A 27720-nucleotide genomic window follows, 5' to 3' on the forward strand; every position below is an offset into this window, starting at 1 on the left:
CTTCCCCTCCTGGGGACTCAGTGAGTATTAGGGTATGGTTTATTAAGGACCAAATGACACCATCTTTATGCCTCCCAAATAAAGATACATCCATCTCTGCAGAGCATCAGCTGTCAGAGGTCAGCCTGTCATCAGGACATGACTTAAACCCTTGACAAACCAGAAACAACTGTGGGACAGTAATGGTGGGATGTGTTGCAAGCAATTCACTAGACAATCTTCACATGAAGGTCAGTAGCCAGAGTTTCTCCCAAGGGTTGGCTTTATTTAGTGTGGATGAATTGAATGCAGATTGGAAACTGCTGTCCATGGTGGTGTTCTGTTGAGAACTGGCGTAGATGGGGGGTGGCGGGTGCTAGCTACATTCTCATGCTTGGTCGTGCATGCAGCCACAGGAAAGATCTCTCCAGGCTTAGCCTAGAGAAGCCAGTGATAGAGCCTGGGGTTCTAGGCCTCCCAGACCAGGCTTCTACGTAACAATTCATCCACACTAAATTGTATTTGAACACAGTTGCAACCCCACACATTCATGGCTGGTCATTAGAATTCTTTTCTTTTTTTCTATATTTTGTGTTACTTTCGCAGATCCAGAACACACACCTAGAAGGAAAGACAAAGTACTTGTCATCTTCAGAGACAACCCAAAGATGTCTTTAGAGTGAGAGGTCAGCAAACTATGGCCCTCATGCCCAATCTAGGTCTTTACCAATTTTTGTAAGTCAAATTTTATTGTAACATTGTCATGAAGGATCAGAGAAGCTCTCAGACTGGCATATGGACCAACCAAATCCAAGCAAACAGCACACAGCAGAAAGGCCAGGTTAGGAACAATTCCAGGAATTAACACAGTGGGAGAGACCATTGGCAGGGGTCCCAAAACGGACACCTGCAACTGTGGGGCAGATGGCAACAGAAGTCCAAAATACACGACCTCTGACACTATTTAGGGGCTACACTGATGCTTTGGATGGTCAGCCACACTGCTGTCGCCTCAGAGGTAAAAGCAATCTCAAGTGCAGGGGCAAATAAAAAATCCAGATGTGCCGTGGGAGGAAAAGAGTGCCCAAGAGACCTGCAGGATAGCCACCAGAAGCCCAGACTTCTCAGCCTTAGCATGGATGAAAACGGACAGCCCTGTGCATGGCAGGAGTTTTAGGAGCATCACTGAGCTCTGCCCACAGGATGCCAGTGGCATCCCTACCTAAGCACAGTCATGTACCACATAATGACCATTCCATCAACAACATACCTCACAGAACATGGTAGTCCCACAAGATTATTATGTCATATTTCTGCTTAATGTTTTCTGTTTAGATAGATCTAGATGCACAGATGCTTACCATTGTATTACAGCTTGCCTACAGAATTCAGTACAGTCACCTACTGTTCAGGTATGTAACCTGGGAGCAATAGGCTTTACTGAAAACCTAGGTGTATATAGGTCTTATCATTTAGGTTTCTGTCAGTTTACTGTACGATGTTCAGACAGATAAAAGCGCCTAATGATGCAATTCTGAAAACACACTCCATGATTATGTGACATATGACTACAGTAACCTAAAATTCCTCCACAAATGTCTGTATGTCCTCAGAGGTGCAGAATCATCCTTGGTGAGAACCACCATTTAACTGAGAAAATGTTAATTACAATGACATTCTAGAAGGAGAAGGCCATTCCAGATGGGACCCATCCCAAAAGCATCCTTCAGTACTGGGCTAGACCCTCAGGACATAAACACCACAGACACCCCTCACTTAGGCATCAGCTGCCCAACTTCTCTTATCCCCCTCCCCAACACCCCACTCCCTGGTAAACCAGAGGTGTTGCTTACAGAGCCGTCAGATGCACTGGCACCGACTTTGTCTCCTTGGCGTTCCAGCACACCTCAAAGATACCGCCGGTGCCTTGGTAGCTGTGGACAAGACTTCCACTCTGCAAGGCAAGGTAACTGTTACTTATAGTGTCAGGGCTCCTCTAACACATGCAGGTGTGGAATATGCACTCTTCCTGCCCCTAATATTTGATCATGAACATTTTCAAGCATGGTGAAATTTAAAGATTTGTAGTAAGTTCTCTGGGGGGATGCAGAAACGTGTCTCTTGGACTTCCCACCACAGGGAGTGAACCTGATTACTGCTGCCCACAGAATCCACCACCATATTCAGATATTTGGACAGATTCTGAGACTGTGCCCAGCCGAGGACTGATGGAGGTGGGAGAACTCAACAGGCATCTGGGACTCAACTGTTGCCCAGGCTGGAGTGCAATGGCGCAATCAGAAGCTAACTGCAACTTCAACCTCCCAGGTTCAAGTGATTCTTCTGCCTCAGCCTCCCCAGTAGCTGGCATTACAGGTATGTGCGACCACGCCCAGCTAATTGTTTAGACAGGGCTTCACCATGTTGGTCAGGCTGGTCTCAAACTCCTGACCTCAGGTGATCCATCCACCCACCTTGGCCTCCCAAAGTGCTGGGATTACAGGTGTGAGACACCATGCTTGGCCAGCTCACGGACTTTCTATAGACCTGTAAGGCCATCCCTGACTTCCTACCCTTCCAGTCTGCTTCCCAGGTGTCAGACTGACTTTACGGTCTGAGTTCTCCTTCTCCTCTAGCTCTTTGACTGTTTCCATCACAGCTGTTTCTCCAATAAATATCTTGCCCATCTAATCCTGTCTTGGTGTCTGAATGAATACATTGACCTGAATGAATACAATTCACCTACTAGCAAGGGAATTGACTGTAATTCATCATTAAATGTATTAACATGTTGGAAATTAAAACGTAGTATTTATGTTTGAAAGCAAAATGTATAACATACGTTAATGGAAAACATTCCAGACCTTTGGTTTCTGGTTTAAAACAGCATTAACTTGACATATTTAAGAGGAGAGGGAAGTAGAGGGCTTTGAAAGAGTCAAATAAGGCCAGGTGTGGTGGCTTACGCCTGTAATCCCCAGCCCTTTGGGAGACTGAGACAGGAGAATTGCTTGAGCCCAGGAGTTCTAGACCAGCCTGGGCAGCACGGTGAGACTGGTCTGTATAAAAATTAATTTAAAAAGTTTTTATAGAAAAGAAGAAAAGGTCAAATAAGCCATCACTCATGATGCACTAATGGTGACAAGCAGGATAAATCTGAAGACTGAGACCAGGAGAGCTGTCTCAAAACCTCTGCTCAACTGGGCTCTTTAAAGGTAGTGTCATATGAACTAAGAAAGGTGCACGCCAACAGTATTATAGATAGGTATTTTTCTACTTACAGAACATTAAAGTGAGCTTTAATATTTCTCTTAAGAAAAATGCTAAGCATTTCTTTGATTTACAAGAAATGGCTGAAATGATCCAATGAGTTCTTGACGATAAGCTCTTCCTAACTGATTGTGTCATTTTTTTTGATGATTTATGTATTTTTATGAATCCACTCATTACTATTTCTAGCAAGGATTTCATGAACGCAGACTCTTGCGCACTAGTCCTGAGATGTGTGCTTCCCGGAGGGCTATCTAGGCTGTGAGGCTGGGCTTGGCATCGGGTTGACTCTACGCAGGGTCTGCCATTTCCTTTCCCTCCCTAAGAAGATGTGGTTCACATGAGGTCCCTGGGAAGCCTGTGATCTCAGTGGACCCCTTGCCAGTGAACAGGGCTCATCACCCATGAGTCCACAGGAAGAATGAACGTTGAGGATGTAAATCCACCTGAACGTCAACCAAGCCAAAACACCCAGAATGAAAATGCAGGTGAATGGGGGAGGGGGAAGGCCATGTGATTCCCCCTAAGATTAAAGGGACCCCTTGGTTATTTTTAACAGCTCCAAGAGTATAGTCACTTCTCTCTTCCCTTAGAATAGATGAAGTGCTGTACAGTCCTTTTCAAACCGTCCTATACAATCCTTATGCAGTGCATTAAAAGTGCATCCATTTCTACTCTTTTTAGTGGGATTCTCCTACCCTCAGGTGTAGCCCAACATACCAACAGCAGCCAGCCACCTTTACTCCAATCCTATGTCCTTTCAGTCCATGGTAAAAGAACAACCCAATATCTACACACCTTACATTATTCAAACAGAAACTACTTTCATTTGAAAAATGTAAGTGGCATGACAACAGCAAATGCACACTGCTTTCTACTCCCTGATCTTCTCTATGGCAGAGCTGCAGTAGCTGGTGTGGGTGGAGGATGTGGAGCTGGCCTTGTCCCCGTTAGCTGGTCCCCTACTCCCACCCTCCAACCTTCGTATCTCGAGAGCAGCATTTCGGTGATAACTACTAAAAACAGGAAGAGGCAGGTGGAAGGTTTCATGCCATTGACTCAGAAAAGTGAACAGAAGACAGTGGCTCCTTCAAGGAAGAACATGTGCCAAGGTGAGGGTTTGAAATCAAATGGCCAAGAGCCCTCAGGACAGCAGACATGACGCTCTCTTCAGCGAGGAGAGCTGCCAGAGGTGTCTGGTGGGAGAAGAGTTCACAACCCATGTGGGGTGCACCGGTGGACAGCATCCACTTGGGTCTGCCCAGGAAGCCTGGGCTTGCTCAACTCCCTCAAGGGCACTGCTCTGAACCAGAGACACTGGAATCGTGGCTGTTCGGACATCCCTTACTAAAAGGATTCCTATGGGTCAGCAGCCTACCTGAGTATTCCAGATATGAACACACTTGTCAAAGGATCCACTGGCCAAGTACTTCCCATCGGGGCTGAAAGCTACACTGTAGACAGGCTCCTGATGCTTCATGAGTGTATGGATGCAGACACCTTGCTCCATATCCCATAGTCGCACTGTAGAATCAAACGAAGCACTAGGAGGGTGGGAGAAAGCCAGAAGTTGAAGACCAGGCTGGGCAACATGATGAGACCCCATCTCTCTTCATATATACACACACACACACACACACACATATATATATATATATACCCTCCTAGTGCTTCGAGATGTATATTTAAAGCAAGAGGAATTTTTGTGGTTTTTGGGATGGAGTTTCACTCTTGTTGTCCAGGCTGGAGTGTAGTAGGGTGGTCTCAGCTCACTGCAGTCTCTGTCTCCTGGGTTCAAGAGATGCCTCACTCTCCCGAGTAGCTGGGATTACAGGTATGCGCCACCATGCCAGCTAAATTTTGTATTTTTTAATAGAGACAGCATTCTGCCATGTTGGCCAGTCTGGTCTCCAACTCCTGACCTTGTGATCTGCCCACCTCGGCCCCTGAAAGTGCTGGGATTACAGGTGTGAGCCTTCAAAGTGAGCTACCACTTCGTTTCCTCTGAAAGGCTTCAACACAGGTGCATAGACACACTTGAGCAAAATTTCTCGTCACTGTGTAGGACAGAGCTGTGCCAGTTGTGCTGCCTGTCCTTACCTTGCCAACATGATGCTGGAGTTTGGGTTGCTGGTGGCGGTCCCAGTGGGGCTCCACTTGATGGTGTAGATCTCTTTGCTGTGAGCCTGAAGATTGTGAACGCATGCATCCTGCTTCATACTCCAGATCTAGAGGACACACCAGTCACAACATAAGCAAAAGCCGTTCCTGCACCCAGGAATGATGTGGCATCATTCCTCTTGGGTGCACATGTAAGGCTACTGGCCCACAGCGGATATGGGGTGTGCAGTGGTGAGAAAGGAGGGGTTCTCAGCGGGGAGGCTGGGATTCTCAGCAGGATGCTGACTGAGAAATTGGAGTTCACCGGATGACAGAGGAAGGCAACCAGTCAGTAACAAATAATTTGCACGGAAGAGTGAATGTGAGACTGGCATTGAGTGCCCAGGTTGTCTGGGATTAAACAGCCCACCCCTTGCCATGCCGACTCTACCTTCAATGTCATGTCATCCGAGCAGGAGGCCAGCAACATTCCAGAAGGATCCCATTTGATGGCGTTGACCTCGTTCTGAAAGAGAGCAGAGAGTCTGAAAAAGACATGAGGGCCTGTGAGCAGATGAGGTCGCCTTCCAGCAGGGGGCAGCAGCGCGTCACCATCGCTGCAAAAGGTCTTCCGCTTCAGCTGACATCAAAGAGCAGAGCCCAACCAGCCATCTAGTTTCCTCTTTTTCTCACTTTGCCTTTTCATTTATATAAAACCACAGCCCTACCCCACACATCACCAGCCATCCTCATCCATATTTCATTAGGAAAAACTTCCCTGCAAGGAAGGTAGGCAAGTGAAGAATTCACATACCATAAAATGCAGTAAATAAAACCAGTTATTTTAAAAGCTGGGCTTTGAAAATTACTTTTGTATGCACTTTTTTCTTTTTAACTTTTGAGGCAAGCTCTCACTGTTGTCCATACTTGAGTTCAGTGGCCCAATTCTAGCTCACTGCAGACTTGACCTGAACTCAAGTGATCCTCCTGCCTCAACCTCCCAAGTAGCTGGGACTAAAGGCAGGCACTACCACACCCAGCTATGTTATTTTTTTCTCTTTTGATGGAGATGGGTTGCTGAAGCTGGTCTCAAACTCCTGGGCTTAAGTGATCTTCCCACCTGGCCTTCAAGGTAGGTAGCTGGGACCAGGTTACCAGCACACTCAGCTTTTTTTAATTTTTTATTTTTATAGAGACAGGGTTGCCCAAGCTGATCTTGAAATCCTGGGCTCAAACAGCCTCTAGTCTCAGCCTCCAAAGTGCTGGGATTACAGGCATGTGTCACCATGCCAGGTCTTCTATGTACTTTAATACAACAGTTCCTTCCCACATGTACACCCATTAAGAGGCATTTCTCTCTGCATGTGAGTGGAAGTGGAGGGAGGGATAAACGCAAGAAGTGAAGCCTCAGCTGTATGGAGTTCAAGCTGGGTAACGACTGACTTAGATGGAAGATGGGTGACCAAAATGCACACACAGACAGATACACACATGCAAGGGAAATGAGAGCCAAGTGCTGAGCAGCAGGAACCCAAACAATCAAACAGGCAAAATCCTGGCCAGGGGCTCCTGATCCACTGCAAACAGCCAGGTATCTAAAAGCACAGGGTGAGCGCTGGAACCTACAGGTCTGGACACCTGGGGACCCTGAGGCTAAACCTGGAGGATAAAGTTTAAAGTACCCAGGGACCAAGGCAGAAAAGGACACACTGAGACAGACACATGTAAGAGAACCACTTGCAGCAAAGGCTCAGCTGGGAAACAGCCTGCCCAGGAGAAATGGGGCAGGATCCTTTCTAGGGGGTGACAATAGAGCCCCATATGCCCCAGACAGTCCCACTATCTGATGACTATTGTCCTAGCCTACCAATTAACTGATTTCACACTGAAAATTAATTTTCTAAATATTTTCAAACTCCTGGGGGCTCCAGTTTGGATGATAAATTGTATGGTCATGCTGCTTTCTAAGGACATGGAGTTTTGAAGGTGTGAATGGGACAGTGACAAGCCACCTGTGTGCTCTGTGTGGTATGGGTGGCCCAGGAAATGGAGGAAGAAGTATGATGGCCAAGGAACGGGCTACTGTGAAATCCCAGGGAGGGTGGAGGGGGTGGCTGGAGAGGGGCTGACAGATTGTGAGCCTGCAAAGGTGTCTATGAGAATGGATATGTGTTCCAGGAGCAGGCTGCAGGGGTGGCCAGGAGGGCAGACAAGACCTGTTGAAGAAGGGGCTATAAGCATGCTTATGTGTCTATGAGCATGGATGTGTGTTCCAGAAGGCTGCTGGGAGAATCTGGAAAGGGTGGAGTGGACTGGTTGGAGAGGAGTTTGAGAGTGTGAGCAGGCTTAGGTGTCTGTGAACATGGATATATGACCCAGGAGCAGCCTGCTGGAAGAGCTCAGGGAGGGCAGAAGGGCCCTGCTGAAGAGGGAGATGAGAACATGCTTAGGTGTCTGTGAGCATGGATGTTTGTGCCAGGAGCAGACTGCTGGGAGAGACCAGAGATGGTGGAGGGACCACTGAAGAGAGGACTGAGAGAGGTGAGCATACTTAAGTATGTATGAGTGTAAATGTGGGTCCTAGGCTAGCAAGGTGGCTCTAACTGCAACTGTGGAAGGAAAACCCACAGGCCCAGAATGTGGAGCCTCTCACTTTGGCCTGTCTGCCTCCAAAACCACACAAAGGAAGAAATTTTTTCCTGAGAATGGATCCTACAGCCTCCAATCCAAGTCCCAGTGTCTGGGTGGCCTCCAGAGCTGGCTCATAGGTCTACACTCAATCCCACTGACTTGAAGCTTTGTTCAGGGCTATCAGCCACAGTAGGAAGCCACCTTAAAAGGCCAACTCCAGTGCGGTGGCACGGTCTGGAGCAGGACAGTTGGCAACCAGAAACAGTGTGTGCAGCTCTATCAAAAATTTGAGGATAGTCCAAGGTTAGAGGGGAAATCAGTTTAGATCAGAAAAAGGGGCATTTTGGAGCCAGGAGATGTAAGCAGGATAATAGCTGCCTGTGCTCTGAAAGTGCCTTCCTTTGGGGTGGGGACCCTTGGGCCAGGGGTGGGGTGAGATGGGCACTAGGGGAATGAGAAAAATGGAATCTACATCAGTCAAGTTAGTGATACATGGAAAATCTCCAGAAATGTGGTCATCCTCTAAGACATGTTTTTTGACACTAGCCCAGGAGGTCAAGGCTAATAAATGTGTTTAACGGTATACCACTAATTGCAGAAGTATGGTAGAGATCACAGAAATCAGAGACTTTGAGAGAGATTTCATGAAAGACCAGAGAGAGCCTCAGAGCCCACAGGAAGGAATTTGTTAAGTTGGCTGCTGTTCATGTTGTTGTTCCCTGGTACACAACAGAACCTTTTTCAGTCTCTGCTTGCTTTTAGGATTTTCTTTATCATTGATTTTGATGTTTGATAACCATATGCCTAGGTGGGTAGGTGTGATTCTGTTTATATTTATTCTGCTTGAGATTTCCTGAACTTCTCAAATTAAATGATGATGTTTTCCAACAAATTTAGAAAATATTAGCCATTATTGCCTCAAATGATTGTCCTGTTTTCATTCTTTCTTCTTTCCCCATTATGCACATACCTTTAGGCTGCCTGATATTGTCCCATAGGCCAGTAAGCCTCTATTCATTTTTCAATCTTTTATGTGTTCTTCAAACTGGCAAATTTCTATGATCTCTAACCTTACTTTTGCAATCTTCAATCTGCTATTAAACCCACTGATGAGGCTGGATATTTTTCCCCACCCAAATCTCAGGTTGAATTGTAACCCCCAATGCTGGAGGTGAGCCCTGATGGGAGGTGTTTAGATCAAGAGGGCAGATCCCTCATGGCTTGGTGCTGTCTTCATGGTAGTGAGTTCTTGTGAGATACGGTAGTTTAAATGTGTGTAATATTCCACAACCCCTCTTTTGCTCCTGCTTTAGCCATGTGAGACACCTGCTCACCTTTCACCTCTTGTCATGGTTGTAAGATCCCTGAGTCCTCCCCAGAAGCAGATGCTTTCTACACAGCTGCAAAACTTTAAGCCAATTAAATCTCTTATAAATTAGCCAGTCACAGTTATGTCTTTATAACAATACAAGAACAGCCCAATACAGCCACCTACTAAGATTTTCAATTGCGACATCATACTTCTCAGCTGTCACATTTTTTAAAAATTAATTTAAACAGATCTCACTCTGTTGCCTAGGCTGGAGTGCAGTGGTGTGATCATAGTCACTGCAGCCTCAACCTCCTGGGCTGAGACTACAGGTGCACACCACCACACCTAGCTTATTTTTAAAATTTGTTTTGTAGACAAGGTTTTGCTGTATTGCCCAGGCTGGACTTGAACTTCTGCCCTGAAGCAATTATCTGGTCTCAGCCTCCCAAGTACTGGGATTACAGGTGTGAGCCACTGTTGCCAGCCTCTATTTGTTTTTTAATGGCATTTTTTCCCCATTCATTGCAGATGTGTCCCATCTATTCATTTATTGTGAGCATCCCTTCTTTTATGTTCCATATGTTTTTCTCATAGCTACCTTAAAGGCTTTGATGCCAAATCCACCAACTACGTCATTTCCACATCAATTGTTCTCACTGCTCACCCCAAACTGGGTGAATCCATCCACCTGAGTTGGCCACAATAGCTCAAGCAGTCAAGGACTGCAGAAGAAATGGTCTGCTACTGCAGTATCTTTTAATTCTAGGCATACAATAATTGGCTCCCACATCACATTCTCACGACAAGAGCTCTCACTTACTGTATGTCCCTGGAAGGTTTTGACTGGGAGATCACAGCCAAGCCTGCACACGTGGATACACATGTCTGTGCTACAGGAGGCAAAGGTCATGTTGTTCTGCCAGTCCACATCAAGGGCAGGGGCTGCAGCAGGGAGGGAGGACATCTGCAGTTATTCACTGTGTGCACAGCTCCATGGATTTACAACAATGAAGAGCACAGTCAAGAAGCCTCTTTAGTTTACTTATTTATTCTAGAGACAGGGCCTGCTGTGTCACCCAGGCTGGAGTGCAGTGGCTCAACAGTTCATAGCAGCCTCAAATTCCTGGGCTCAAAGTGTCCTCCCACCTCAGTGTCCCAAGGCTCAAGGGATCCTCCCACCTGAGCCTCCTCAGTAGCTGAGACTACAGATGTATGCCACCACACTGAGCTAATTTTAAAATTTTCTGCAGAGATGGGGTCTCCGTACATGGTCCAAGCTAGTGTTGAACTCAAGCAATCCTCTGGCCTTGGCCTCTCACTCCTGTAATCCCAGCATTTTGGGAGGCCGAGGCAGACAGATCATGAGGTCAAGATCAAGACCATCCTGGCCAACATGGTGAAATCCAATTTCTACTAAAAAATACAAAAATTAGGCAGGTGTGGTGGCACATTCCTGTAGTCCCAGTTACTCGGGAGACTGAGGCAGGGGAATGGCTTGAACCCAGGAGGTGGAGGTTGCAGTAAGCCAAGATCAGGCCACTGCACCCCAGCCTGGTCACAGAGCAAGAATCCTGTCTCAAAAACAAACAAACAAACAAAAAGTCCTGTGTGTGATCACTATCTCCTTCCTTTCAAGACCTTAAAGACTCTCTCCTGCCATGTTGGCAGGGATGACAAGATGTCCTAGAAGAAAGGCTTCATGACACTTCCTGTGCCCCATGGCCTGCCAGAATCTCCTGCTCCCATGGCACATATAAGAAGGGCAGGTGAGAGGGCTGCCTGCCTACTCTGCACCTGGCTGCTTCCAGCAGGATCACTGTAGTGAGCTAATTTGATTCTACTTCAGAAAGAAGGAGAAAAAAGGAGAGGAAGAATTTCATGGTCTATTTTCAAGATACCTCAATATATGTAATAATAATTTTTAAAAAGCCTCCTGAAACACATTAATGCATCCTACTGACTGGGAAATAATTACAATCAATAAGAACCCTTTTGGGGATGAAATAGGACATATGCCTCATGGCCTGTGACCAACACCCTCCCTGACTTTGTGCCTTTCTCAGGTTCAGGTGGTTCAGAAACATAAAGCTGAACTCCCCCTGTACTTAATTACAGCTATGGGTCCTTTTCTTTGCCTTCTGGTTTCTTTCCTAGGATGGCAGCTAGAAATCTGTCAACTTTCCAGTGCACCAAAATGTCCAGGGCCCTAGTTAAAAGCCAGGCTCTGGTCCTGTCCTCAGGGCTGGACCATCCCTGAGAGGCACTGGAAGTATGGGTGACAGCAATGGCACTTCAGTCCTAGCAACTGGGCCTCATTCCTCATTCTGCCCCTTTGCTGACATGCAGCTGCAGGTCAATGGCTTCCTGGAGTATCAGCTGCAGATGCTGATGTTGCAAGTTGCCCCAGACAAGGGGGGAATTGAGCAAGATGAGGCATCTCAGGAGATCAACAAAGTGCCCCCAACACATGGAATGAACTGGAGGTGTGGAAGTTCCCATGGCAGGTACAACCCTGCACTCTAATCCTTTTTTTGAGTCTGGGGAAGTGTGACTTCAGCTGCTCACTCCTGTCCTCTAGCAGAGTGGCGGGGGTGAGGAGCTGTGGGTATGAGTGGCTATTTCCCTTCCTCTCAGATGCCCACTGGCAGCAGCAATCACTGGCATTCCTGGGGGCCAGCAAGCACGCTGTGCTTAGGTCTTTGGCCTCTCTCCACTGCAGGGGCCTTGCCCTAGACTCACTCCCACCTCATGACAGAGAACTGAGGAGCAGGAGAAAAGACCATGGGATGCCAAGATGGGAGGACACAGGGGAAGAGGTGCCTTCTCAGACAAACTCCTCCCTTACCCTGAAGGCTCTGAGGAAATTCATCAGCAAACCCACCCTCTTGTTAAGGACTGTCATGAGGCTTCTCGTATGTAGAGGACCTCTGAACCCAGCTGTGTGCATAGAACCCTGATTATCAAAGGGAGTAACTTAGGGATGTGAAAACTACATGCTCAATTACATGTAAAATGCAGAGAAAGAAACCCTTCCTAGGGTTCATGCTAATTTAAAAAGGTAATGCGTTAAGGAGCAGGGAGCTCTGGGTTTTGAGGGCTAGCCACCAGTATCTGAGCAGCTCTTCTTTCCCTATGCTTCCCATACAAGCCAATGGAAATTACTTTTAGTTACTGAGTGAGCACCATGATATACCAGGAGAGGAGGTGGGGTTATGGCAACTCCACAAGTCTGCCCAGCCAAGAACTCTCATTGGTTTTCCTAAATACAATTGTCCATTCTGTTATTTGCCAAGTTTATGTTCCCAGTAGCTACAAACATTGAATTAGCCAACACTGAAGCACTGCTTCGAGGGAAAATAGAGGGTTAGCTTCTGCCAGACTCTGCCCACAATGTCCTCACCAACTGACGAATACTATAGAAGCTCATCTTATGTGTCTTTCTTTTTTTATTTTTTTTCCTTTGCAGATGTGGTCTTGCTCTGTCATCCAGGCTGTAGTGCAGTGGCACAATCATAGCTCACTACAGCCTTGAACTCTTGGGTTCAACTGGTCCTCCCACCTCAGCTTCCAGAGTAACTGGGCTATTAGTATGAGCCACCATGCCCAGCTCATTTAAAAACAATGGTTTTTGGCAGAGACAGGGTCTTGCTATGTTGCGCAGGCTGGTCTCAAACGGCTGGCCTCAAGCAATTCCCCATGTTGATGCTGAGATTACAGGAGTGAGCCACTGTGCCCAGCTGTGTGCATTTCTTAAAGGCAGTCAATGTTGAACTAAGAAGAACCCAGGTTTCTCTGAATATGCTAAATATTGATTGCCCTGGCCCTTCCTTGGTCTCTTACTAAATAAGAGGTACAACCCTGGTCCATGAGTTTATTGTCCGTTAGTGCAGGGACCCCATTCACTTCCCCATCCAGCTCCATCCCTAGGCAGAAGGTGTGCATGGGAGAATGCAGGTGTCAACAGTAGTCTTTTCCACAGCCGAGATCATCTCTTTCATTGCTTCCCCAGTAGCATGTTTCATGGCAGTTCTTGACCCATTTTCCTAGTTCTTGTTTACAACATTGCCTGAGCTAAATGGCAAATTCCTGGTCCAGCCACTGCTTCGGGCATGCAATTAATATACCTGGAAATGTGACAATGTGGTGAGCAGTCCAGGAGATGGTGACCAGCACCTGATGACTCTTCCATCTAAAAGGAGGGCCCCTTGACCTCAGGCAGTTGGTCCCACTCTGAGTCAGCTCCTGCAGCCAGGATGCTTGGAACCAAATGAGTGAATGGCCAATAAGAGGGCTGAGCTATGCTGGGAGGCTCTGTGCCCTCCCTGCCATGCATAGGCTAGTGTGATTCAATAGCCCTAATTCTTCTGGGCCCAGTCCAACGTTTTCCTTTGGAAATACTAAGAGATTTACAGGAAGCTGCAAAGGTAACAGACAGGTCCTCTGTCTCCTTCACCCAGGTTTCCATAAGAATTACTTTTTGTGTAGCTGTAGCATTGTGTCAAGACTGGAAAGTTGACGTTGATGTAATTTGCCTATAGAGTGCTCTGTGCTCTTTGTTGTTTTATCACATAGGTAGATGTGTATGGCTGCAATTGCGACCCAGAGTGTTCCATTCTCACTAACATCTCCCTCAGGCTACTGTATCAGCAGGCCACTGTTCCTCACACCCTTTCTAAACTCCTGCACCACTGATCATCCCTGGTTTTTATCTCTTTTTTTTTTTTTTTTTGAGATGGAGTCTTGCTCTTGTTGCCCACACTGAGGAGCAGTGGCACAATCTCAGCTCTTGAATCTTTTCTTCTTGATTCAGGCAATTCTCCTGCTTAGCCTCTGAGAAGCTGGGACTGCAAGGTGCCCACCACTAGGTAGGCTAATTTTTTGTATTTTTAATACAGACAGGGTTTCACCATGTTGGTCAGGCTGTTCTCTAACCTCAGATGATCCACTTGCCTCGGCCTCCCAAAGTCTTGAGATTACAAGCATGAGCCACTGCACCCAGCCTCTATCATTTTATCATAATGGGAATGTTACATAAATGGAAACATGGGGAAAACATGAGCCTGCCACAGCCACAGAAGGCACTCCTCACAGCTCTTTGCAGCTGTGTTTCTCCTGGAAGAGCGAGCTGCTTTCTCTTCATGTTGAACTGTCTCTTCCAACTGCCTGACACCAAACAGCAAGCAACAAATGCCTAGACATATCTGACCTACTGATGGGAACTGGATCTACCTTGTGGTCAACCAAATTACAGGTAAGAAGAAGCTCGTGCAATTCAGAACATACAGTTTTTGCTCTTGTTGGGCCAGCTAGGTAGAATATCCTTCCATCAGTCTCTGGGGTCACTTTGGGAAAGATTATTTTCTGCTAAAAGACAACACAAATTCCTCAGATAGAAGAATTAGAGGAAGTTGGCCGGTACCTCACTCCTCCAATGCCAGCACTATGGGAGGCGAAGGCGGGCAGATCACCTGAGGTCAGGAGTTTGTGACCAGCCTGGCCAACATGGCAAAACCCCGTCTCTACTCAAAATACCAAAATTAGCTGGGCGTGGTGGCAGATGCCTATAATTGCACTACTTGGGAGGCTGAGGCGGGAGAATTGCTTGAATCCAGGAGGTGGAGGTTGCACTGAGCTGAGATGAAGCCCTCTACTGTAGCCTGGGTGATGGAGCGAGACTCAGTCTCAAGAAAGAAAAAAATTGAGGAATCTCACTGATGTTTTACTTTGGCATATTTTTCTCTGAAAAACAGAAGTCAGAGCTTTCTGCAATAGACATCCCCTCTTACTCCCCAGGTCTGCATGTCTGGTATTCTAGGGATCTGAACTTGTTACGGAATCTTTCCTGCCAAAAAGGTAGGTTTTGGCATTTAAGCCATGTGATGGAACACCATCAGGAATGGCATTCTCACTAGACAGCTGCTTTGATTTGCACAGTCTAGAACAGAGAGTAGCAAGTGTCTGGCATGGAGATGACACACAGATCATGAGCTGTACATGGGGTGGCCAGGGGGCAGGGTAAAGACTGAATAGGAAGGGGGTTTCTGTTTTGGGGTGAAGAATATTCCTGGATGAGGTCATGCATATGCTGCCTGCATTTGGAGCCGTTTGTCTCCAGTACGCTTAGCACCTTCTACCTCATCAATTGTGTTAATTAAAGCGACACCAGTAAAGAATTTCACCAGCAGCCCTAAGAGTTGTATTTGGTGTATGTCCAAAGCTCTGCAGGATTGCCACAGAAGAGATTCTCTCCCTCTCCAGGGCAGCAGAGCAGAAACAGTGTCCTCACTGGGTCTCCCTCACTCTCTGAGCTGCCTATATGAGCAAGCTCACTGAGTCCCTGCTACAGTACCGCATGGAATAACAGATGTAGATGCCTACACATCATGCCTCAACAGGACTTTTGGCTCATGATCTTATTTCCTGCAGGACCCATGTCCCCTGCTTGCACCCCTCCCCAGGCACCAAGATGGGCTATGCCATCTTGGACAGTCCTTGAGGTTACCCTCCCATTCAGAACATCATTTAAGCACCCCAACTGTCCAAAAAGAAAGACACTCAGATCTCCTCCTGGACAATGCTCCAGGAACAGCTGATAAAATAATCAACTTTTGCCACATACATTGAGGGATTCCCTCAAGATGGATCAGACATTCGTCATTAATGGAAGTGGCACCTACCCCCTTTTGTCCATTTTAAATCAGTCTAAAGTCTTCCAACAGTCTATTGGCCCTGGGGGTGACCACCAGTCTTTGTTGTAATGTAAGAGGCCACATCTAACAAAAAGACTGAGTTACACAGAGGATGGAGTTGGGAAAGAAAATGCAGACTCAAGTGGGAATCTGGTAAATTGGAATCTCTACAGATTCTAGACCCCAGCTGCTGCATGTGGCCTGGGCTGGACCCAGCATGCAAAGGGATGTGGTTATATATCCAGAGCAGTAGCCTTATACCGGTGTAAGAAGACACTGACACCACAGGCACAAGGTTGGTCTCCCTACAGAGTCTTGCTTGCAAGGCCAGCCCCTGGATAGTGACTGAGAATGTCGTTTTCTAAAGAGTTCCTGCCCTTCACTGACAGATGCGAGTGGCTCACTCTGCCAACACTGGTGCAAACAGTGTGTTTGTCACACACCCGCTTTCCTTCACAGGTCTATAGTTTTGGCTTACGCTGGGCAGTGGGTGCCCATGTAAGCAACTCGCAATAAAAACCCTAGGCACTGAGGCTCTATGGAGCTTGCCTGCTACAAAACACTTCACAGGTATAGTTACAACTTATTTCTGGAAGAATTCAGCATGGCCTGTGAGAGTCCACTAAGAGTGAAGTCTCTGAAGTTCTGGATTTGGCCACATGCACTGTTTCCCTTTACTCATGTTGCACTAAATTATTGTGCTGTTAGGAACCTTAGCTGTGAATATGCTGAGTCCTGGGAGTCCTTGCAGCAAACTGTCAATCCTGGGTGTGGTTTTGGGAAGCTCCCAAAGCAGCATCCCTCTTGGAATGACAAAAGAAAGGAGCCTGCACTAATTCTGTGGCTGGTTAACTGCTTTGTTTCAGAGTTGTGAGTAGATGAGTGCCAAGGTCATCTATATCTTGCAAACCTTAAGAGCAATGCTTGCCACAAAATGGGTCTCCTTTTGACTATATAGGCTCTCTGGGCTCTGTGTTCTGTGTATTCAGTTACTTTAACAGACATTTCATACAAGTCTAAATTACGTTATTATGTATTTGTATTTATTAGAGACAGGATCTCCCTCTGTCATCCAGGCTGGAATACAATGGTGCAATCATAGCTCACTACAACCTCGATCTCCTCAGCTCAAGCAATCCTCCTGCCTCAGCCTTCTGGGTAGCTGGGACTACAGGTGTGTGGCACCATGTCCAGCTACCCATCGTCCTGTCCTGTCCTATCCTGTCCCATCCCATCTCATGTTTTGTAGAGAGAGGGTCTTGCTATATTGTCCAGGCTGATCTTGAAGTCCTGGACTCAAGTCAGCCTCACGTCTCAGCTTTCAAAAGTGCTTGGATTATAGATGTGAGTCACTGCACCTGGCCTAATTTTGAATTATTTCCATATTACAAAATACAAACATAAAGACTCGCCTGAATGAAAAGGAAACTGCTGTTTTGCTTCTCCTGTGTGAGCATCCCAAATTATTGTTGTCTGTGTGCCGCAGACAAAGGAAAAGTTAGTAATTACTCCCACAGAGTTTACTCTGGTAACATGTATCATACAAGAAAAGACAGTGAGCCTTTCTCCTTAAAACCAGCACTGTCCAATACAGACAGAAATCAAGCCTCATGGGCTAGTTTTAGTTCTCTAGGATCCACATTAAAAGTAAAAAAAAAAAAAAAAAAAAAAAAACTGGTAAAATTCATTACAATCTTTTATTTCACTCTCATATACCGAAAATAATACCATCTCAATATGTAATCAGTGTCAAAATCTTACTGTGCTATCTGCAGTCTTTTTCTCCCGTCCTAACTCTTTGAAGTACACCACGTTTCACACTTAACAATCTGGACAGCCATATTTGATGAATTCATCAGTCTTCTGGGTTGTCTGATGCAGGTGTCTATTTTAAGCTCAGAGCAAGCCTAACCAATACTTGCAAAAACACCAAACTTGTTGGAGATTCTTCCTCATCCCCAAGTGCAGAAAACTGTTGAAAAACCTAGAACAAAGCATCTCTAAAGATCTTTTCACACTTTTACAAGTGCAGGGCTGCACAAAAGGTCATTTCTAAAAATGCCCCTGCCTGTGATTCCATGAACTGGGGGCACTATAAATGTTGACAGAGCCACTGGCTTGCACTGGGGCCAGGCATCAATGTACATGTCTGTCAATAAGGAGAAAAGGTGATTTCCACCTCAAAAAACAAAGCAGATCATGAATTCTTATGGTAGTAGAATCATCTTCGTCTACTTCAAAGCAGATCATGAATATTAATGCTAGGAATATTATTTAGAGAAGCAGTTCATTGAACAGCATTAGAATTTTGTCTTCATCAGCTGGAATTTTCAACTTAATTATAAACTTTACACCTCTCTGTCAGTCAAGATTTTGCTTTAAGACTGAATCCTGGTTCGGCACCGTGGCTCACGCCTGTAATCCCAGCACTTTGGGAGGCCGAGGAGGGTGGATCATGAGGTCAGGAGATCGAGACCATCCTGGCTAACACATTGAAACCCCGTCTCTACTAAAAAATACAAAAAAAATTCGCCAGGCATGATGGCAGGTGCCTATAGTCCCAGCTACTCGGGAGGCTGAGGCAGGAGAATGGCGTGAACCCGGGAGGTGGAGCTTGCGGTGACTGAGATTTGCGCCACTGCACTCCAGCCTAGGCAACACTGTGAGATTCCATCTCAAAAAAAAAAAAAAAAAAACCGAGTCCTATTTTATGTTGACTGTGAGCATTTTTAAAGGAAACTGAGAAGTGTCTTTGAAACTTGCTAATCTTGGGTTTTGGATCAGTCCTCAACCAATTAGCATTTCTTTATTTGTCTGGCACATAACTTTAATTTTGCCATGTCAAAGCAAATCTAACCCTGCAGAGAATATATAAACTCATCATGCTTGTGCCTGTCTCCTATCTGGGCAGTACTGGATGAGTTAATACGAGAGCGAGAGAGAGAGAGAGAGAGAGAGGAGAGAGAGAGAGAAGAGAGAGAGACCTTATGATGAATGATTTATTAACCTAGTTATGTCCTAGTGCAGGGGTCTAAAGGCTTTTTCTGTCAAGGGCCAGGTAGTAGGAATTTCAGGCTTTGAGGGTCATCTAGTCTCCCTTATAAACTATTCATCTCTGCTGTTGTAGCATGAAAGCAACCACGGAGAAGCGTCAACAAAGGAGTGTGACTGTGTGCCAATAAAACTTCACTTAAAGAAACCGATGGGCCGGGCTCGGTGGCTCAAGCCTGTAGTCCCAGCACTTTGGGAGGCCGAGACGGGCGGATCACGAGGTCAGGAGATCGAGACCATCCTGGCCAATACGGTGAAACCCCGTCTCTACTAAAAACTACAAAAAACTATCCGGGCGACGAGGTGGGCGCCTGTAGTCCCAGCTACTTGGGAGGCTGAGGCAGGAGAATGGCGTAAACCCGGGAGGCGGGGCTTGCAGTGAGCTGAGATCCGGCCACTGCATTCCAGCCTGGGCGGCAGAGCCAGACTGTGTCTCAAAAAAAAAAAAAAAGAAAGAAACCGATGAGGGGCCAGACTTGATCTGTGTGGGCCACAGTTTGCCAAATGCAATTATGACTTCTCTAAGAGTGGGATATGTTTTGAGGTCAAGACTATCATTTTTAACAACCTCAAACAGAAAGCTGTTACTTAAGATTTTCAAGTTATCCTGAAATCATCACAAAATGCAAAGTCTTGTGGAAGCCTGAGCATTGTCCATTATTCAAGCATGGATTCCAGTTGTAGAAACACAAATTGATGTAAAAACACATCTTTTTTTATCTCTCTCTCAATTCAGATAATGATTCTTTTCCGAAGCCATGGCTTGGAATTCCTGCTGAGTCTTGGGAATGCACAACTGTTCCAGGAAGGCTGTTTGGGGTCATGACTCCAAGCCAGCTCTGTCACTAGACACATGAGGAAAGTAAAATCCAGACAGGCCAGGATTTCCGGATGACTCAGATTCAGGGCCGGGATGAAGTCTGCCACTGCACTCCAGTCTGGGTGACAGAGTGACCATATTCCCCCACTCCCAACCCCCAAAAAAGAAAAAGAAAAACAAGTAAATAAACAAGCACCTATAAATAAAGGGGCATATTTTAAGCTAATACTCACTTTGTCTACACCAGCACTCAAAATATAATTCCCCTTTTGTTCCATTTCAAAGCAAAGATGGGTCCTTTATGTTGGCCTAAGGTGCTGGCCAGGTTACCTGTTAGTAAAAACAAACATGTTCATTTTGTTGCCATGGTCTGTTCACTCAAGGGTTATGTATGTCAGCTCCTCTTACCTGACTCCTGCATGATAGGTGCAGGACTTACCATTTTCTGTCCATATTCTTGCAAAACCATCATATGAACCCATTGCCAATAGTGTTCCATCACTCTGAGGGCCAGAAAGAGACACAAACCCCCAAAAAACAGCTTAGGAGTGGGAGCACCAAAGATGCTTGGAGAGCCTCTCTTAGGATCCCAAGTCCAGAAAGTTATTCAGGCAATAGTCAGTGCCATGCAGTGTTAGCACACACTGCTTTTAAATCAAACATGCGGCATGAAGGCCAAGGAGACAAAGGAGCAATGAACACATAATGGAACCATTCACCACTTTGTGTTCTCTATCGAGTGACAGAACTAAAAACAGCATGATGAAAGTTATCATGAGACTTTGCAAAAAATAAAAAGCAGTAACTGTGTGCATCCCACGTGTCAATGCATATAACACCTGTTGCTGAAATCCCAAGGTGAAGAGGCACCTTTCCTGGGCGGCACCTCATGTCTCTCCAGGCTATTTCCCCACCATGAGACCACAGGCTCATTTTGCTAAGACATGTTCACAATGCAAACATATGGCTACCAAACAACCATTCACTGTCTGCCTGACGTGGCCTTATTAAGAGCTCTTAGAAGCCAAGACCACCTCTATGGCTAGCCCCCCAAGTGGGCCTGAGTACATGGAACCACCTGCCTCCTATGTCTGCACACGTTCCCTCAATGCAGCCCATGCCTGGCTGGCAGACTTTACTGATTTCAAAGTGCCAAGGGGGTGGAAGATGCTTACGTTCCAGTCCAGTGAGGTGACATCTTTGTTACTTGGGACGTCGTGGCCCCCTTCTCGTACACAGTGTCTCAACACGAGCTGGGTGGAGCCCCCGTTGCTATTCTCATTCAGGTTCCATATCCTTGCAGTTGAGTCTCCAGATCTGCAGAATAAAAACACAGGAGACTCTGGCACTTGGTTCAAATGGGATGAGAAACTCACTGCCGCTTGCTCTCTACCCAGGTGATATCGTTGGCATGTGCTCTTCTGTCTTTTTCATACCAGTGGATCCCTGTTTCCCTCCTTGTCATCTTTGCATTTGGTAAATTTAACTGCCTTATATTGCCCTTCACCCTACTGAGAAAATGACTTAGAACTAAGGCTTCTTCACAATACGAGACACGTACAGAAGTGGCTGAAAGAGCTGCCCATTCCTTGGTCTGCCCACACTGGGGTAAGAAGGGGAGTGCATGTTCCTTAAGGCAGAACTCCAGGAAAGGCAAGCAGCTTACATCTCCCTGACCCCGGAGCATCCCCACCCTGACTTCCTTACCCGGAAGCTAGCAAATCACTGACAGGGTTCCAGGCACAAATGAACACCTCAGACTCATGGCCCCAAAGGACTGTGGCTTTGTTGGGTGGAATCTCAACATCCCCGTCCTTTGAGTGATTATCTGTCATAGGAAACACAAAGAGACATGTGGCTTACCAATAAAAGAGGAATGCATTTAAAGGGCACTTCTGTTTCCAGAAACACCTTATTTTTATGTACTAAGTAACACTACCTCTAACGAGTCTAAATTGTGGCTTTTGTGCAGTTAGCAAATATATCAGGTTTCTTTATAATTTCACAGTCTCTAAACCTCATTGAGAAATAAAAACAGAGAATTTGACCAGGTGTGGTAGCTCACACCCATAATCCCAATGCTTTGGAAAGTCAAGGATGGTAAACTGCTTGAGGCCAGGAGTTCAACACCAACACAGGCAATTTTGCAGGACCACATTTCTACAAAAAAATTACATTACCCAGGCACAGTAGCGTATGCCTGTAGCCCCAGCTACTCAGAAGGCTGACATGACTCAGGAGGACTGACTGAGCCCAGGAGTTAGAGGCTACAGTGAGGTATAATTATGCCACAGAACTCAGCCTAGGGGATAGAGCAAGACCCTGTCTCTAAACCACCTCCCCAAAACATTAGTTACTCTTTGTAAGTGAGGCCAGCAAATTATAGCTCATGGACAAAATCTAGCCACCAGCTGCTTTTGCATAAATAAAGTGTGACTGGCACATAGTCACTCTGCATGTTGTGAAATTGCCTGTGGATACTGTTATGGGTTAAATTCTGTCTCTCTAAAATTTATATCTTGAAGCAATTTGTATCTTGAAGCTCCAATTTCTAGGACCTCAGAATAAAGCTATATTTGGAGATAGGGCCTTCAAAAAGGTTAAGTAGGGTAAAATGAGGTCACTACAGTCAACCCTAATGCAATGCAACTGCTATTCTCATGAAAAGAGGGGATTAGGATACAGACACCCACATAGGTATGACCACGTGCAGACATAGGGAGAAGACGTCATCCACAAGCCAAGGAGAGAGCCCTGAGAAAGGAACCATCCCTGCCCTCACCTTGATCTCAGACCTCTAGCCTCCAAAATCATGACAGCAAACTCTTAAACTGCCTGGTCTGTAGCCTTTTGTTAAGGCAGCCTGAGATGACTCTCACAGCTGCTTTTGTACTATGACAGAATTCAGCAGCTGTGACAGAATGCATGACCCTCAAAGCCTGAGACATTTACTGTCTGTCCCTGTACAGAGTTTGCTACCCCCAGTTTATGCTCATGAGAAAGCAGCAATATAGCCTGACAATCAAACAATTAGCAATGATTAACAGTTTCACAATATGGCAAGGAATTAATCATGTTTTGTTATGTCTTTCATCAAGGCATTTTGAACGAAAACTCGGGAAGAAGCAGTGTGATCTTAGGTTGGTTACCTGCCACTGAGGAAGGAGTATTTTCTACATTGAAAAAATAAAAAAATCTCTTGCCATTCTGCTTGGCTCTAGAACGGTAATAAAAAAATGTTACGTAACAGTGAAATTCTTCAATGTTGGTGACTCCTTCACGCTCTGAAGGTGGCACCTGGCAGGAAGAGAGGAAAAATATCTTTCCCCATATAACAGAGTTGTCCATGGCAATGACAAGAAGGAAATTTGTGTACTAAATAGCTATGCAGTAGTTGGCATCCTGAACTTAGGGCGGGCACAGCTGTCAGAGGCTGCACTCTTATCAAAATGCAGCCTTCAAAAACTCCTGCCTCAACAGGCCAGGCTGTGGCTCACACACAGGGCACAAGGTCTCATAAGGTGGTCATGGTGGATATTCTACAATTTCAACCAGGGTAGACTAGTCAGGACTGGCCACATGCACAGGGGAGACAAAGCCAGGCTCTCAGTTTAGTGCACTGACTTAGTGCTCTCGCTTAAGGCACTGACACAGTCTAGACAGAAGGTTGCAGGCAGAAGCACTGAGCACTCCTCCAATGCCTATAGTTGGGAGTTGACCTCTGGAGGTATAGACCAGGTAAACAGCCCATCTGGAGTAGAGGTCAGTGGGATGGCTCATGTTTTGAGCAGGGCACATTTATGTCTCAGCACTGTGGATTCCAAGCATGGATCCCAGAAACAGGGCCTCCTTTGTCTCAGCTCTAGTTTTTTTTTTTTTTTTTTTTTTTTTTTGACATAGAGTTTCGATCTTGCTGCCCAGGCTGGAGTGCAATAGCACGATCTCAGCTCATTGCAACCTCCACCTCCTGGGTTTAAGCGATTCTCCTGCCTCAGCCTCCTGTGTAGCTGGGATTACAGGCATGCAACACCACACCCAGCTGGTTTTTGTATTTTTAGTAGAGACGCGGTTTCTCCATGTTGGTCAGGCTGGTCTCGAACTCCCAAACTCAGGTGATCTGCCTGCCTCAGCCTCCCAAAGTGCTGGGATTACAGGCATGAGCTACTGTACCTGGTCTGCTCTAGTTTTAAATAGTTTTTCTGAAAGTTAGTTGATAGAAGGGGCAGCAGGTCTGAGCAATTTTTATGCTATGACTATTCACCTGCAAAAAAAGAAATTAAAATTCCAATACCTGTCTTCATAGGATGCCAAGTATCTCTGAGGGGCTGATGCTAAGAAGGCTGAGTGAACTACTGGTCTATAAACTGACCAGGAATGCTCAACTGAATGCTGCCTTTCTTTGATCTTATGTACAGTGGTTTCTGCAGAGGCTCATGAATCACACCTCCTCGTCTACAGGAATCAGACAAATACCATCTAATAACCACCTGTACAAGGGTGGCTGGGGATGACCAGTACCAGCTGGAAGTTTCCTGCATTTTTGATAAGACAAGACATTTCATTAGAATGTATGTTTCCATGGTATCATTTGTGCATGTAGGAAGTTCCCACTGGTAAACGCCATCATTCTTTCCAAATGTCCCCTTCTTCAAACTCCTAGTCCATGGGTTCAATGCTGTTTTCTTACTGGAGCCACTTTCATATCAGTCCTTTGAAAATTTTCTTTTTAGAGACAGGGTCTGTGCTCTGTCGCCCAGACTACAGGCAGTGTCGTGCCTTGATGGGTCACTCCAGCCTTAACCTCCCAGGTCAAGTAATCCTCCTGCTTAAGCCCCTGAATGGCTGGGACTACAGACAGATGCTGCTATACCCAGGTAATTTTTCAAATTTTTTGTACCTGAGCCTCCCAAAGTTGTGCGATTACATGCATGAGCCACAACTCCTGTCCCATATCATAATTCTCAGTCCAAGCAGAACCACCAGGCCTTCAAATTGAAGAAGCCTGCCTGGGAGTGCCATAGGGTAATAGTTTTGTGCTCCTGGGTAGGTTCATTTATGATGGAGACAACCTTAAATGCCACGGTCACGAAAACCAGCCTGTAAAGTGGCCACTTTTCTCACAAGTAGCAGGAAAAAAAACAGTTCTTTTTACTTTTAATTTTTTGAGACAGTGTCTTGCTCTGTTGGACAGGCTGGAGTGCAGTAGTGCTAACTCAGTTCACTGTAGCCTCCACCTCCTGGGCTTAAGTGATCCTCCCCACTCAGCCTCCTGAGTAGCTGTGACTACATGCATGTGCCACCCCACCTGGCTGATTTCTGTATTTTCTGTAAAGTCAAGGTCTTGCTCTCTTGCCCACTCTGCTCTTGAACTCCTAGATTCAATCAGTCCTCCTCCTTTGGCCTCCCAAGCACTGGGATTATAAGCAAGAGCCACCACATCTGGCCAAAACAACAGTTATTAGCCAGACATGGTGGCTGACACCAGTAATTCCAGCAGTTTGGGAGGCCGAGGCAGCCATATCACCTGAGGTCAGGAGTTCAAGACCAGCCTGACCAAAATGGTGAAACCCTGTCTCTACTAAAAATACACAATTAGGTGGGTTGTGGTGGTGCGTGCCTATAGCTCCTGCTACTCAGGAGGTTGAAGCAGGAGAATCACTCGATCCTGAAAGGTGGAGGCTGCAGTAAGCAGAGATCACACCACTGCACTCCAGCCTGGGTGACAGAGTAAGACTCCGTCTCAACAACAACAACAGTTCTTGAGGATTAAAATAAAACTGGACTTCAGGTCTGGCGTCAGACTGCTGAGACATGATAGCGGTGGAGAGCACAGGTTGCCTTGCTGCAATACAAGGGCACTCTGCCAAGGGAACAGTGGAAACGCTACAGGTAGCCCCAGGCCCAGGAAATAGAACAGAAGGCCTATCATGCAGGAAGGTGTCCATTGGAGGAGAAGCGCCAGTGGTGGGCCCCAGGTGATATCCCTGTCAGTGTGAAGAACCACATGAAGGTCCTAATGAAACAAAAGCCATCTGCCTGCAACTGGCAACTTGGTTGAAGGCATGTAGGTGTCTCTACTCTGTCCACAGCCAGGGTTAACATGGACTCCATACTGGAGTTTCTTAAGTTTTTTTAAAAACTGGTGCAGAATAAAACCGAACATCAGGTCTGGCCTCAGACTTAACAATGATGGAGAGGACAGGCTGCCTCACTGTTTTAAAACTTTCTTCCTTAATAGACACCAACTTCAGAAAGTTCATGAATACAAATTACTTTCTGTGATGTAAGACTGTTGTACTGGTCCATTCTCACACTGCTAATAAAAACAGAGCCAAGACTGGGTAATTTATAAAGGAAAGACGTTTAATGGACTCATGGTTCCACATGGCTGAGGAGTCATAGTCATGACGGAAGGCAAAGAATGAGCAAAGGTATGTCTTACATAGTGACAGGCAAGAGAGCTTGTGCAGGGGACAAATTTATAAAACCTTTATACCATTTATAAAACCTTCAGATCTCACGAGACTTATAGGGGGAACTGCCCCCCATGATTCAATCATCTACACCTGGTTGTGCCCTTGACACATGGGAACTAGAGATTTGGGTGGGGATGCAGCCAATTCAAGGTGAGATTTGGGTTGTCATGCAGTCAAACAACTATATCCATTAAGAAAACAACTACAGCCATTTTCTTAATTTGAAAATCTGAAGGTTGTGCCCCATGTCACTGGATAGTTAATAAATGACCTGTAAATACAAGCTTTCTTACTCTCCTTTTTGTACCCCACAATCACGGACTTTATAAATAAGAAACCAGAAGATCTTTTCATTTTACCCAAAGAGACGGCCTTTATGTCACACTGTTCAATAGAAGAGATATTAATAGTCTAGGAGAGCTTTCATTAAATGCTAGCTCTGATTCTCCAGTCAGAGAGGCACTTTAAGAATTTGTTCACTGGGGCACACATGTGTACGCACACACCCCCACCCACGAGTGCACCATGCATGGAACATATGCATGCTCTGAACTTACATGCATGCTGAAGTGGCTTCTCTACAGGGTTATAGAGCAGTAGTATTTCCAAGTGGAGCAGGTTCTCTAGGTAGAAATTCGGAATCACTGACTGACTTGCCATGTACTCGCTGGCAATCACCTAACAGGGATGATATCCTCGGATTTTGCAAAGGCCAAATAAGCTGATGCTCAGTTTTCTGGGGCCCAGTGCCCTCTGCAGGAACACTGAGCTCAATGATTATACCACAATTTGGCCAAAAAACACTCAACATGGAGTGCTGGAGGCTGAGACTAAATGTGTCCATGAATTAAACACTTTTTTTTATGATGGGCAATAACCATATGTTATAGGAGAGTTCTCAGATTGGCAGTGCACACAATTTCCTGATGTTGAAGATGAAAATAAAGAAAATCAGGTTGAAGGCTTGTGATGGAAAACTCAAACAGGAAGCTCTTCTGGCCAGATCAAAAGCAAACAATAAAAAGCAACTACTAAGAAATTTATGGTAGGTAGGTTTTTAAGGAGGCATTTGGATTGACCCAGATTTAAAAAAAAAATGAACCCAGAGAGGCCCACCAAACTTCCAGAGCCCGCGCACTCACTGATTGCATGTGCTCCATTCTGTTCCCCATTCACTGTGGACTCTTGGTTCTTTGGAGGATTTTGCTGGGAAACAGTAGCTGGGGTTATGGTTGCCACCTTTGTCATTGCTGATGCCTCCGTGGCTGCTGCACTGGCTTGCTGCTGAGTGAGCTTCTCTCCAAACGCCTGCTGCTGCATCTGCACCACATCAGGAATCACAGCATCTATCAGGGACAGGGACTCTGTGGGGCGGCCGTCGAACACTGTTCC

At 46.0% G+C, this 27720-nt stretch overlaps 1 protein-coding gene across 1 annotated transcript; it reads right to left on the reverse strand.

The window, feature by feature from the left end:
- On the reverse strand, positions 1-27720 carry LOC117070407 (F-box-like/WD repeat-containing protein TBL1Y). The gene is given in 14 exon segments (XM_033189548.1): positions 1-600; positions 1833-1870; positions 1873-1933; positions 4628-4793; positions 5350-5477; positions 5801-5875; positions 10113-10234; positions 17394-17454; positions 20086-20123; positions 20126-20182; positions 20292-20355; positions 21028-21169; positions 21560-21680; positions 27471-27720. Coding segments are annotated over 14 exon segments (1278 nt in total). The 5' UTR covers positions 27649-27720; the 3' UTR covers positions 1-573.

The sequence above is a fragment of the Trachypithecus francoisi genome, unplaced genomic scaffold, assembly GCF_009764315.1.
Source record: "Trachypithecus francoisi isolate TF-2019V2 unplaced genomic scaffold, Tfra_2.0 Contig00158, whole genome shotgun sequence".
NCBI lineage: Eukaryota > Metazoa > Chordata > Mammalia > Primates > Cercopithecidae > Trachypithecus > Trachypithecus francoisi.